The 12,747-nt window shown below is 55.8% G+C and overlaps 1 protein-coding gene across 1 annotated transcript in view; it reads right to left on the reverse strand.

Annotated features, from left to right (window-relative positions):
* arhgef11 (Rho guanine nucleotide exchange factor (GEF) 11) overlaps positions 1-12,119 on the reverse strand; it is a 14,682-nt gene extending 2,563 nt beyond the window's left edge. Inside the window, 32 exon segments of the mRNA XM_019858202.1 lie at positions 43-150; positions 321-398; positions 1,138-1,219; positions 1,296-1,451; positions 2,214-2,289; positions 2,550-2,698; positions 2,787-2,904; positions 2,966-3,091; positions 3,809-3,885; positions 3,959-4,099; positions 4,608-4,768; positions 4,862-4,909; positions 4,982-5,276; positions 6,820-6,849; positions 6,955-7,048; positions 7,116-7,242; positions 7,308-7,398; positions 7,401-7,496; positions 7,582-7,624; positions 7,813-7,911; positions 7,972-8,076; positions 9,009-9,065; positions 9,297-9,389; positions 9,444-9,481; positions 9,575-9,623; positions 9,712-9,819; positions 9,894-9,965; positions 10,773-10,945; positions 11,036-11,093; positions 11,173-11,222; positions 11,755-11,859; positions 12,086-12,119. Of these exon segments, the coding sequence (XP_019713761.1) occupies positions 43-150; positions 321-398; positions 1,138-1,219; positions 1,296-1,451; positions 2,214-2,289; positions 2,550-2,698; positions 2,787-2,904; positions 2,966-3,091; positions 3,809-3,885; positions 3,959-4,099; positions 4,608-4,768; positions 4,862-4,909; positions 4,982-5,276; positions 6,820-6,849; positions 6,955-7,048; positions 7,116-7,242; positions 7,308-7,398; positions 7,401-7,496; positions 7,582-7,624; positions 7,813-7,911; positions 7,972-8,076; positions 9,009-9,065; positions 9,297-9,389; positions 9,444-9,481; positions 9,575-9,623; positions 9,712-9,819; positions 9,894-9,965; positions 10,773-10,945; positions 11,036-11,093; positions 11,173-11,222; positions 11,755-11,859; positions 12,086-12,119 (3,137 nt within the window).
* Between the last annotated feature and the right edge of the window lie 628 nt (positions 12,120-12,747).

Raw genomic sequence — 12,747 nt, forward strand, 5'->3', positions numbered from 1 at the left:
CGTCCTCGCGCCGTTTTCTGGAGGGAGTCGAATCAAGCGGGCCGGTTAGCGCGCGCCGCGGCTTGAAACAGGCAACGGGCGGAGCGGCGCGTACCTGCGCAGGCGTCATCGGCAGCTTCGACCGGGGACGCGCCGCCAAGACCGGGGCTGCTGGGAAAGCAACGCTTTGAGGCACCGGCAAGGCTCGAGATGAAATTCCGTGACACCGCGCTCGTAGCCACCGGTCGCTCGGCGCTAATAACGTTCAACTTCGGCGGCGCTGGGCCGCGACCGCGGATAAAGCGGACGTCGAAACGGGACGCGGACGGGTCGCTACTTACGCCGCGGCTGCCGAGACGCGATCGGCCGGCGGCGGGCCGGCGGCAGAAGCGATGGTCTTTTCCAGAAAGTCCTTCCAGCTGAAACACAAACGCGCGTCAATGCACACACTCTTTTTCTTGGACACCTTTTGCCCGTTTTGCTCTGCCTGACGCTGATTCGGGACGGAACGACACCGCCGGGCACTGGACGGCGGCATACGGATGAGGCTCGCCGCTGTCACTTTGAAAGAAGCGTCGAGTCGCCGGACTTGAAACTCGGCCCGCTTTTGGCGGAAGATGAGCCAATGAGAAATCCCGCTTTTGACGCCGACGGCCGCCGCTCGATTTTGACAGCCGACGTCTCGGGGCAGGACGGCTGATGCGCACCGGGAGATGACGCGTTTGTTCATTTGGACAACCAAAAGCCAAAACGCTGTCAGAATGTACAATTGCTTTGCCACATCTGTCGCTTTCTCCCAACGGGTCTCCCTTCATTTCGAGGCCTTGAAAATGTGCCGAGGGAGTATTTGAATGGGATGTTTCGCTATTGCGGATCTCACGTCTTGTGACGAGGAAAAAGAAACGAGCCATTTTGATACCGTTGGACGCGTCGGCGGAAGCGACCTGCGGTGCGGCTCTTTGCATCCGGGCCCGTCTTTGTTGTTCAAAAATACACAGGAAGAAGACCTTGACAAAAGATTGGCATATTTCATCGCAATATTGAAAAAAAATATATCGATCTTTCAATTCCATCCATTTCCAATCAGCTTCACCATTTGACCCGCAGTGTGAGCATCGCCCAAGTTGTGTGGGGGGGGAAGGAGAAAGAAGAGCTCACGTGTTTTTCTCCGACGCGGTCCCCGCCACCAGCTCGTAGATCTGCGTTTCTTTGGTGCTGATGACGTAGAGCGCTTTGTTGTCTGCGCGGGAGGGGGAAGGAGGAGCGGCGTCAGGCGGGGCGGCGTCAGGCGGCGCCTTGACGCCGAGCGAGCTCACCTGTGGCGACCGGGCGCACCAGCAGCGAGTCCAGGCGGACCAGCGGGCTGTCGCCGCCGGCGCCCGGCCAGCGGGACGGGTGACGCAGCGACAGGCGCTCGTCGGGGCCGCGCTGCAGCAGCAGCAGGCAGTCGGACAGCAGCAGCGCCTGGATGTCTGGTGGCGGCGGGCGACATTATTGGCCGCTGGAGCGGCTGCTCTTCAGGGCCGCCGATAGCCACGTACGGGCCTCAAAGGCAACAACCTCTTAGGTCACCCGATGAAACGCAATGTCTGGAGGCATGTTTTGTGTGTGTGTTTGCTTTTTTAATCGTTTTACGGTGGCTACATACATCGATATAGCTCCATATAAAATGCACCGTGGGTAATATTAGCGTGTCGCTAGCAAAATCCATCCATTTATTTGCCGACTCAATTTGGATGCTCTGATGACTTTGTGCAGTCTGGCATTTTGTGCAGTTGCTCCCCTTACACAATGACCGCAAAAGGCATTCTTCTTCTTCTTCCTCATTGAATTCATCAGGTCAATTTTTTCCGTTGAATGCAGAACTCATTTAGCTGTGCGGACGACACGGGATGCCTACTTTGGACCATTTTTCACATTGTGGTTCCGCAAACAAGTCGCAGCTTCAATTGGAGTGAGTTCACCAAACGGCCGGTGAGACCAGAACCGTTTGAAAGAGAGAGAGAAAAATAAAACGGCGTTGATCGTAACACGCGGCGCATCCAAAGCACTCGCTGGATTCGGCATTGATGAACGGGTGTGGAAAAACGTGGGCCTGAACCTAAAACGCACAGAACTCTCGGATCGCTCAAATCTATTTTCCCCGCCGAGAGCCAACGTTTCATGGTCAATTCAGCTCCCTTTTCGGTACCAGGATATGGCGCCGACAGAGGTGCGGGTTGTTCTCTACTGACCCAACTGCTTGTCCTTGCTGACTTTCCAGACCAGCGGGCCCTCGTGGATCATCTTCTTGGTGCTCAGGTCCAGACCCTGCCGGCAAGCGAAACATTCACACGTTAGCACCGACTTGAGGGCGAACAATTGGTTCTGTTTTCATTTCCGGACGTCGAAAGTCAGGCTTCCCAATGAAATGAATGGAAAGGGAAGCCATTGGTTTCCGGCTCCAGAACGGAGTTGCCTCCATGGGTTCAATTGAAAAGAAACTTTTGTTTGGTTTTTATTTTTTTTTTCCTGAACAGAAAGAAAGGCGGCGAGCCCCGGACACGCCGGGACAGTCGTCGCGCCATTACCTTGAACTGCGGCGCGACGTCCAGTCTGCGTTGGTACTTGCTCAGGTGGTGGTGGTGTTCCGTCTCCCTGACCACCTCATTGACCGCTTGCAAGATTCCACGGCAACAGGCCTGAGCCCGCCGCAGGGCGGGAAGGTCGGACGAGGACACTTGGTAGGGAAGGGGAGGGGGGGGGGAATAATTACATTTCAAAAAAAGGCACGTGCGTGTGTGTGATCGGCGATCCCGAGCGCTCACCCTCGCTGTGCTTGATGATGTTGTCCAGAAGAAGCGGGTACTTGGTCAACCTCTGCATTTCGGACACCAGCAGGTCTCGAAGCTGCAGGCGGCGACAGCGGCGACTGGCCTCGCACTCCTGCACCGATCGGCGTGGTCAAGCAAAGCGCGGCCGCCGTCGCGCACGTACGCTACGGTACCTGCACCACGTGGGCGAAGCGAGGCTCTTTGCGCTGTTTGCTCTTGATCAGCTCCAGCGCCCGAGACTGCTGCCTGCACAACTGCGACGCCTGCTGCTCAAACTCCTCGCCGGCGGCGCCGTCGAACTGGACGTCGGCACGAGTGTGTGCGCCCATGCACGCACGCATGCACACACACATACCGCAAGTGAGTTTGGGAGGGGTCGATATTTGAATTCTTGCAATTCAGTTTTAGAGCAGGTTTGTTTGTTTCACGTTTGCCCAAATTTTTGATCACTTTTAGTCAAGTTCACTGAATCAAGTCCAACTCTCATGTGACGATTTGACCTTCCTTCTTCTGTCCGGGCGTTTTTAAGATCAAGCCCCCAAAGCTCCCGTCCGTGAGGGACATTTCTGCTGGAATTGCAGTTTGATTTGATTTCACGATGGTTCGTTTTGGTGACCTCCACAGAACTTCTTTCCGTCCGCCGTCACTAAAGTAGCGGCTCCAAACCGCGCCGCTTCACAGCCGTCTGCCTATTTTGGCGCTCTTTGCAAAATCCCGCAGGAGGGCCGGCGGCCGACAGCCGGCGGCCCGCGACGCCAACATCGGTCGAGATGACATTATAGCGGAAGATTTCCATTGTGGAAGTGTTGCAGAAAACTTTCTGGACATTGACCGCAAACGTTCAAGCCCTTAGAAACTCCCATTCATGAACGTGGCGATTGCTATTTGTCGAGGTTGCCATACACGGACGGCTCTCTCGGTCGATCCTCGCTTTTTGTTTGCTTTTTTTTTTTCATGTCTCCTGGTGATGGTGAAAGTGCGAAATGAATTTCGTTGCTCTCCGCAAGTCCACTCACCCTTGCCAACATGACATCACCGATGTCTCGAACGATGCCAGACTCTCGCCGCTTCTTCATGGCCTCGCACAGACTGGCTGCGGGGGCGGGAATAGCGACACGTGATTCGTCTAAATGTTAAAGCTGGCGGCTCACGGCGGGCGGACGCACCGTGCAGCTCGTAGACCTGCGGCAGGTTGGGAAAGATGCAGGCCAGCTCGTCGGCGCTGAGCACGGCTCTCATCTTCTGGAAGAAGACCTGGTCCAGGACTCGGAGCGTGCGGAGGTGCGACGCCTCGGTTGTGAAGAGCTCTGCCGGCGACAAAAGCCACGATGACGAGACAACCGTCACCCTTGACAGCAGGGCTGACTTGTTTGGGTTTTTTTTTTTCCCCCTCAATATTGCGATTCCACAAGCAATTCTTTTCTCCGGGACGGTCTTCCCGTGTATTTTTTATCAGTACAACGGTCATGTCGGGTGGATGAATCGTTTTGGTTTGATCGATTTGTCTGACGCTAAAGCAAAGGCAAATGAACACGAAAGAGCGGCCATTTAGCCGCTTCGCTAACAGTTGCGAACTTCGGAAACATTGGGACGCGCAGACGTTTTGAAGCATTCGCAAAATTCGACCAAAAGGGGGCTCCTCATGGTGGAAATACTTGCGGGCCGTGGGATTGGTGTGGTCGTGTTGACCTAACGGAGGTCGGGAAAGGCTGCGCTCGATACAAACTGCCAGCGGCATTGAAAGATAGCCGGAGGCTATTTGCGGCCATCGCCGCGCGTCATTCCTTCCGCGGCAAAGAGCGGTCGGACTCGCACCGTAGATGACCGCCTGGCGCTCCGCCTCCCTGGGGCCCAGCGCGGCCAAGAGCTGCGGCGGCAACGTCTCCTGCCAGTGGGGGGCCTCGCGCGCCTCCTCCTCCTCCTCCTCCTCGAGGGCGTCGGTGTCCGGCGGCAGGGTCGGCGGCGACTCCGCGCTCCTGCGTGCGCGCATTCGGATGGACACGGCGACTGATGTCATCACTCACCTGCCGGGCACCGACAAACCGGCGAGGGATGGCGGCGAGCGTCACCTGCGGATGGAGCGCGGCGTGTGCGGCGGCGTGGGCTTCTCCGGAGACCTGAGCGGGAAAAGGGGAGACAAAGTGAGGCACGGCCCATACTGGGCAGACGCGGCGGAAACGCCGCCCGACCTGGCGGCGCCGCGCCGGGATCCGAAGGCCGGCCTTTCCCTCTCCTCAGCGGGGTCCTCCATGTCCACGTCGCTGCGAGAGCGGGGAACGGAGCGGCCGCACGAAGCCGCGCCGCGCCGCCGCCCTTCCCCCTGAGCCTTCAAAGACTCGCTGCGCGCCAGCCGCAGCGAGGCGCCGGGGCTGCAAGCATCCCACCTGTCGGCGCCGTCTTCCGACGAGGTCGTCCGCGGGTCGCCGCCGTCCTCCGAGTGGCTCTCGAAGCGCTCGATGATGTTCCTGACGCTTCCTGGACGCACTGCGCACACGCGGGTGCAAAGGCAGACGCGCGCAAAGCTGCGGTTGCTCGGCAAGTAGGATGAAGGCCAACGAAAGGGCCGAGACCCAAAAAGCAGATGAACTCCAGAGCGGGAAACGTGGAGGCGCAGCGCGAGAGACGGGAAGTAGGGCTGGGGGCGCAAAGCGCAGACAGAGAGGTGCTTGAAAAGCGCAAGCGGCGTTGCCAAATCAGTCACGGCGGATTTCGTTTCCACAAACGGCACCAAGACGCCTTGGCAACTTTGCGCTTCCGAGTGGCAAGTACGTACGGGGTTGTTGAGATCGACGGGCCGAGCTACACGGACGCATCTTGAATGCTTAAAATTGCGGGAGGGGGCGGGGCACGTGGATTTTGGTTTTCGGCCGTTATTTGGCCGAATCAAATTCCAATTGGCCAACGAATTCATTTCATTTGAAATCTCCATCGAGATATGGATGACAAGTGACCGTTTTCCAAGACTTTGCCCGTAACTTTCCACCAGAGAGAAAAGGCGGCAAACTTGATGGGAGCGGGGCGGATGCTTTTATTGATCGCGTGTTGTCATTTGTTCCAAATGAAAAAAAAGGGGCCAAATTTAAACGGGCGGACGATTAATCGGCCAGGCACGACTTCTAATGTTCATTTTGAAAACATCGGTCGAGACATTTTTTTCTATTCCTGGAAATGGTTTCAATGCTTGTTTGGGAGCATGTCACTGCCCCCCCCCCCCCCGGTTTTCTTTTTTTTTTTTTTTTCAGAAAAGGACGCTCAGTTTGACAGCAGTACTAGTTTTTGTCTCAATGTGTTTATCGGTTTAAAATAAACAGGAATATCATGTTGTAGAAATATTCTTTGTATTTTCTCTGAGAGGCCGGCAATATAAGGTACACAGACACCCCTTCTCTTCTTTTCTCTCTGTTGGTTGGTTTCCTCTCTGTTTGTTTTAATTTTCCTAACTTTTTTAAAGGAAGCGATTTTTGTTAAAAAATTTTCACCCTCTCTGAACCGTGAAGGAGGTATCAGATTTAACCTGTCTCCTATTTACAATAACTTGTTGACCAGTAAGGGACATAGACATGCTGATCAGGCTAACTGAAAGTAGCTATTCAGCCTTAGCCCAAACAATAGGCCTAATCAAGACCCAATGATAGGGAGTTTAGAAACCAATGGGCCTCTTCACCATAGGGGCGTGACTAACCATCCCCACCCAGTCCTCAAACAGGCCACGCTCAGCCTTTTAGCGCAGAGCAACTTCCCGGAGTCTTCACGGAGACTTCAGGGTTGTCTACCGCTGACGAAGCTTCTGTGAGAGAAGCGAAACGTCCTTTTTTGTTTTTTTTTGTTTTTTGTTTTTTACCCACAGGTACAGATGACGACTGACAGAACCCTTTCTACGATGGAACTTTCCTGTACGACTGAGAGCCTCCACAAGCATTTTCTTTTTATCGCAAAAGGACCGCTCATTTGAACGCAAGAGATTTGATTTTTGGGCACGACGGGCGGGAAGGAGGACAGGTAGTGAGGACAAGAGGGCAAAAAGTACCTTGGGCGGGGGACGACGGGACGTGGAAAGCTACCAAAGCAAAAAGAAGCCAACAGAGAGCACACCGTGAGAAAATGAAATCCAACTCATCCGCAAGAGTCGTCAATCAAGATGTCGGCGGGCTTGTGCGCCTACTGGACTGAGATGCGCTCCGAGGTTTGCCGATGTACTTCAGGATGGGATTCCTCTTTCTGTCCTCGGCCTCTTTGTCCTTCTTGGCGCCGCTCGGCTGAGGAGACCGCGTCGGGCATGAAGCGGAGGCGGCGGCGCGCGCCGGCGGCGGCGACGCTCGTTACCTTTTTGGCCTTGAGAAAGGTCAGCCACTTTTCCTTGTCGGTGCTCAAACCGGGGAAGGCCTTGGAGTCCCGCGGCTTGACGCCGGCATGTCGGAGGTAAAGAAGCACGGCCGCCGCCAGCGGGGAGCTGGGCAGAGAGGGGCCCATGAACACCAGCAAGAATGGGCTGGGGGACTTTGCCGCCCCGTTTACCTTCTGTCCTCTTCGTGCTTGCACCTGCGGCAAAGGCGGACGATGAGAAGCCTTTCTTATTGGGGGGGGGAAAACAGAAGTGCCTGACGTACCTGTAGTCCACAAGTTGGTCCTGGACGTGGGGCAGCACCCGCCGCTGCAGCTCCGACAGCGGCCGGCGGATGTCCTCCTGGGCGTGGAAGCGGCTCTCTGTTCGGGGAGAAAACGCACTCATGCGCCGAGGGGACGCGCCGGCGCGCCGCGAGACAACAGGACAGCCTCGCCTCCTCCTTACCGATGTCCGCGAGGTCGTCTTCTGGTACTTGGAGCTTCAAGGGCTGAAACGTCATCAAAGGCGGCCTTGAGCGGTGAGCGAGACTGATCGTTTTGATGAAGTCAAATGCGTCAGGAGGACTTGATGACTTCATTGTCTTTTTTTTGGGGGGGCACGGCACGTATTTCGGAGCGCCTTCAACGATGAAACGGCCCTCGCGGCGACGGTCGGCGAGATGGCGGCTGTACGTACGGCGTCCGGATGGAGGAAATGGGAGTAGATCTGCGGTGCCAGGGAGCGGGCGTCTTTGGGTGCGGCGCTCAGGTAGGCCTCCGCCGACAGGTAGAAAAGCTGCGCAAAGACGACGTCAGCGGACCGCGCGTCGGCCAAAACGTTGCGGGGGCGGCTGACCAGCGGGTTGGGGTCCAGAAGCTGCGTGAAGACGTATCTCAGGAAGATGGTCATGTGGGCGGGCCGCGACTTGAGCAGCTCCACGTCCCGGAAGGGGCCGTCCATCTGCACGGGAGGGAGGTTGGGGCGTCGGTGGCAGCAAGTCAGTTGCACACATTGACAAGCCATCCCGAACACTAGTCCCCCCCCCCTCCAAGCCGCGGACTTTCCAAGGTTCCGCCGCATTTCATGTTTGCGTACGTTTGGGGACACTTGGAGACCTGTGCCTTGAACTTCTGCATTGTTCTGAAAAGACTTACAAGGCCCCCCCCACTACCCCATCCTTGCTTGTGAATGACTGAGCAGGCAGGCCACTTTCCTCGCCAGTCATGCAACAGCCGTCCGTCCGTCCCAGCTCTTTTGGAACATTTCGCAGCCATGCAAAACCAAAGGGAATGGCTCTTGTCAACGATTCGGTCTCTATTTGCAAATCACTGTCTTCTTCATGCATAACCCGAGGCGCCAAGTTCATTGGAGTTTTAGCGGTTGTGCCTCGTTTCCTGTTGTCTCTCAATCACGTCTTGCCAACGAGGAAACGGAACCCGACAAATCTAGACTTGCGGCAACAATGAAAGAACGCAGGTAACCAAATCCAAATCATCTTACAAGACAACGAGGCACGCCCGGACAAGGCGGGAGTGGCCGGAGGGAGCCGATCAGACGAGCGACGCGGCAGGCGCGCAAACAACAAGTGGAGATGAAAAACCGAACGACCTGACAGGACATACCAACGCATCACACCAAAAGGATTTCAAGACGAGTCTCGTGAGTACAAAGTGGAGTCTTTCTGAAGTCTTGGCCAAGCAAGTCCAAAGTCGTAACATTGGCGACTGGACGCCGCATTCCGGAAGTCTGAGTGGCCAAGAACCCCGTCGCTCAAAAACGACAACCCCCCCACCGCGGAGACACAAATGCTAAAACGTCATTGACAAGAAGAAGTCATGCGACTGGAGTCCCCTGCCATGGGCGAGCCGCGACGGGAGCAGAGAAAGGCTCACCTCATCGAAGGCGTAAGCGTCCTCGTCCTCGGGCCCGATGATGCGAGCACTGCCGCTCTGCCAACACACGCGCTCGACAGTTCAGAGAGACACACAGACATGCACGATGATGATGATGATGACAGAGCTCAAGCTTTCCACTTGACGAGTACATCACAATCATTTCTTGGATGGAGGAGGGCCAAACGCCCGCAGGCTGAGAAAGCCTCTCCTCGAGATCGTGACCTGATGCAGACGTCGCCGACAGAGGACGCCGATGGCAAACGGCAAGTGGCGGGAAGCGCTCACCCAATCCGAGGAGGGCTGCGTGTCGGAGCTCCGCTGTCGGTCTTGAAGGCTCCGGAAGGAAAGCGAGGGGGACGAGCGGGGACTCTCAAAGGCCTGGGAGGGACGGCGAGGGACACGATCACAAACACGGCCGGGCGGCCGACCTACCTCCGCGTCGCCCTCGCTCGAGTCGGCCGCCGAGTGTCCTGCCGGAGGGAAGGAGAAGAGGAGGAGCCGGAGGGCTTTGAGCAGCAGTGACTACACCTCGACGCGGTTGCCCCTCACGCGACGACACGAACCTTCAACCCCCGTGACGGCGCCAGCGAGGCTTTCCGACCGCGTCCCCCCCTGGGGGCACAAGAGGGCGAAACATTTGGCGGGAGAAGAGCGGCACAACGTCGACGGCTGTCGCGCGTGGCGGCGCCGGCGGCCTCACCGCGTCCGGCAGCAGCTTGAGGCGCACTTGATGAGCTCGCCTCTTGGCGCTTTCGATTCGCTCTTCCAGAGACGGCGACGGGTTCCGCCCCCGCTCCTCCATTAAGGCCTGTAAAGCGCGGCGAAGGGACTGAGGTCGGACCCGCCGTGACGGGCGGCGTCGCCGTGCGTGGGTTTTGTTACCTGCAGCTCCATTTCTTCCTGCTGCAGCATCTTCCTGAGAATCTGAGAGGCGTGCTTCTGCACCTCCGAGTCCTAAAACACAGCACTTATGACGACCACACCAAGTGTTCCAAACGCAGCATCAAGGTCATTCGAGTTCATGGCGACTCCCAAGATGAAACATTTTCTTGAAGCAAATCAAACCAACAAATGAAAGCCAATCGCAACTCCAAAAGTGAGCGTGATTACGGCAATTGTTTTCGTCATTTCACACATGAGCTTTCACAGCTCATTTGAAATGATTTCGGTCTTGTTGCACATCTGTACAAAAGACAAAATGTCCAAGAGTTGGAGTTTACTTTCTCACACAATACGAAGTGAACGCATTTGGTTTTTCATCTTGCACTCAACCATCACTCCATATCTGAAAAAAACTACCGCTATAGCGTTCATCTTGTCGACTTGGTTAAATAAATAAGGTTGAATGTTTCCCTTTTCCTTACAATGTTCTTTTTTTTTTTTGGGTGAAGAAAAAGAAAACTCTAGACGCGGCTGACAGTTTTGGCTGTCGCTTCAGCCTTCGTCTGAGCCGTCACCGCTTCCTTGGGACGTGTCTGAAAAAACAGCCGACCGGGTCGGGGAACCTCGAAAAGAAAAGAAGGCTCCCCGACGCGCTCGAGCCTGCGCTCCAACTCCGATGAAGGCTGAAGCAACAACCGAAACCAGGTCAGAGTTTTTCTCTTCACCCCAAAAAGAACAAAAACCTCAAGATGAATCCAACGAAAAACGGATACCAAAAGGAAGAGAAACTCAAACGAAGCATTTTTGGAAAAAAACTAAATCACGAGCATGCGGCTCCAATCCAAAGTGTCCGTTTGAGGACGCAAGCGCCCCGCTAACCCGGAGTGGTTTGGGTCCCGTGATTCTCTGGGAGGGGCTGCCGCTCGGTCCTGACGGCGAAGGCGGCGCGGGTGCAGTCTCCCCGGCGGGAAGCGGTCTCTGGGCGGGATCGGCGGGCGAGGATGACGGCGAAGGGGGCGGTCCTTGGAGGGTGAGCGCGACATAGGTTCCGGCTACGTCACGACGGAGACAACGCACATCAATTGGCGAAAACACAGTTTTGCTGCCCCCCCCACGACCCCTTTCAAATTCAGTGGACTGACATTTGATGAGCTTAACCACCTCCTGATGGGACATGGAGGACACGAGCGACCCGTTCACCTGGAAGGGGACACACAGGAAGAAAGCGCTGACGAAGCTCTCGCCGCGTGCCAAAGGCGAGAGAGGGGGCGCCCCCCACCTTTATGATTCGGTCTCCTTCCCGGACTCCGGCCTTGACGGCAGCGCCGCCTGCGGGGACCAAAGAGAGGCGGAGGATCAGAGAGACGCTGACTCAGTACCGGCTGAGCTACGTGGGACTCGGGCGCGGAACGCAAATACTTGGCGACTGCACTCGAGGCGAATTTTCACATAATTGGCACCTAACGAGTCTTCCTCAATGGCGCGACTATGTGGGATTCTTTTTTTGAAGGCCAAGCGGGAACAACAGGAAAAAAAAAAAAAGCTTCTCAGCATTTGGAAAAGTGAAGGCAATTTGCAATGTGGGTATTTGAGCAAGAAACATGAAGTGATGCATGCACGTCGTTTTGACTTGGGCCGACCACATAAAACGATGCGGCGGCCCGGATCTGGCTCCCCTGCCATGAGTTTCACACCCGTGATTGATATCGATAAGTAAGTACAAAGATCAAACATAGGTACGCATTAAAAAAAAAAAAGCCTGACTGGAATGCGGCGGCCCCCCTCCCAACTGCGGCTAAATTGCACCCTTGGCCGTTTGAAAACTGCATGCCGTACTTTGCACAGGACGGGTATGACGCACCTGCTCGCACATTCTGAACCAGCTTCACCCGCTCTCCGCACACGGTGAAGCCGAAACCCAGCTGGTCCTTCTGCACCACCACGCATCTCTGGACCAGGCCGGCGCCTGGCAGAGGGATAACGTCGACGTCAAGCTGACCGCGCGGCGGCTTACGGGACCCCCGTTTCAAGCGCTGAAAGCGTGAGGAGGCGGGAAGCGGAACAAAGGGAAAGAGAGAAGAAGACGTTGAGACGCCGCAACGCGCTGAACGCCAACCTGCGTTTGAGGCTCTCTCCGGCTACTCAAGTGAAACGTTCGTTTCGACAAAGCTCTCACAGGAGAAGTCAGTCACCGAATTGATGCTTGAGGATCACCTCGGGAGCCATGAACCTGCATTTGAAACTGAAATGCTGACAATGTGCCTCGTGTGCATCCTTCACTTTCCTTCCTCTGATTAGTTGGCCTTTCCCAAACAAGCTCTGTTCTTGGTTTTGTTTTCCATCAGGTGTTTGGCCTACGGTGATCGAGAACCTCTGATGGAGGCAGCTCAGACCGGCAGGACGCTAACTTGTGTCATCATCATCTTCGCGTCAACGTGTCCATTGCGTTTGAGGCTCTCTCAAGTGAAACGTTCGTTTCGACAACGCTCTCACAGGAGAAGTCAGTCACCGAATTGACGCTTGAGGATCACCTTGGGAGCCATGAACCTGCATTTGAAACTGAAATACTGACAATGTGCCTCGTGTGCATCCTTCACTTTCCTTCCTCTGATTAGTTGGCCTTTCCCAAACAAGCTCTGTTCTTGGTTTTGTTTTCCATCAGGTGTTTGGCCTACGGTGATCGAGAACCTCTGATGGAGGCAGCTCAGACCGGCAGGACGCTAACTTGTGTCATCATCATCTTCGCGTCAACGTGTCCAGTTTAATGTGTCATCCACGTTACCTGTCGAGGGTGGAGGTTGGCTGGCGGAGACTCATGTCTTTGGGCAGCGAGCCGCCCCTCGCGCCGGCCCCG

Source organism: Hippocampus comes, unplaced genomic scaffold, assembly GCF_001891065.2.
Source record: "Hippocampus comes isolate QL1 unplaced genomic scaffold, H_comes_QL1_v1.1 scaffold48, whole genome shotgun sequence".
Lineage (NCBI taxonomy): Eukaryota > Metazoa > Chordata > Actinopteri > Syngnathiformes > Syngnathidae > Hippocampus > Hippocampus comes.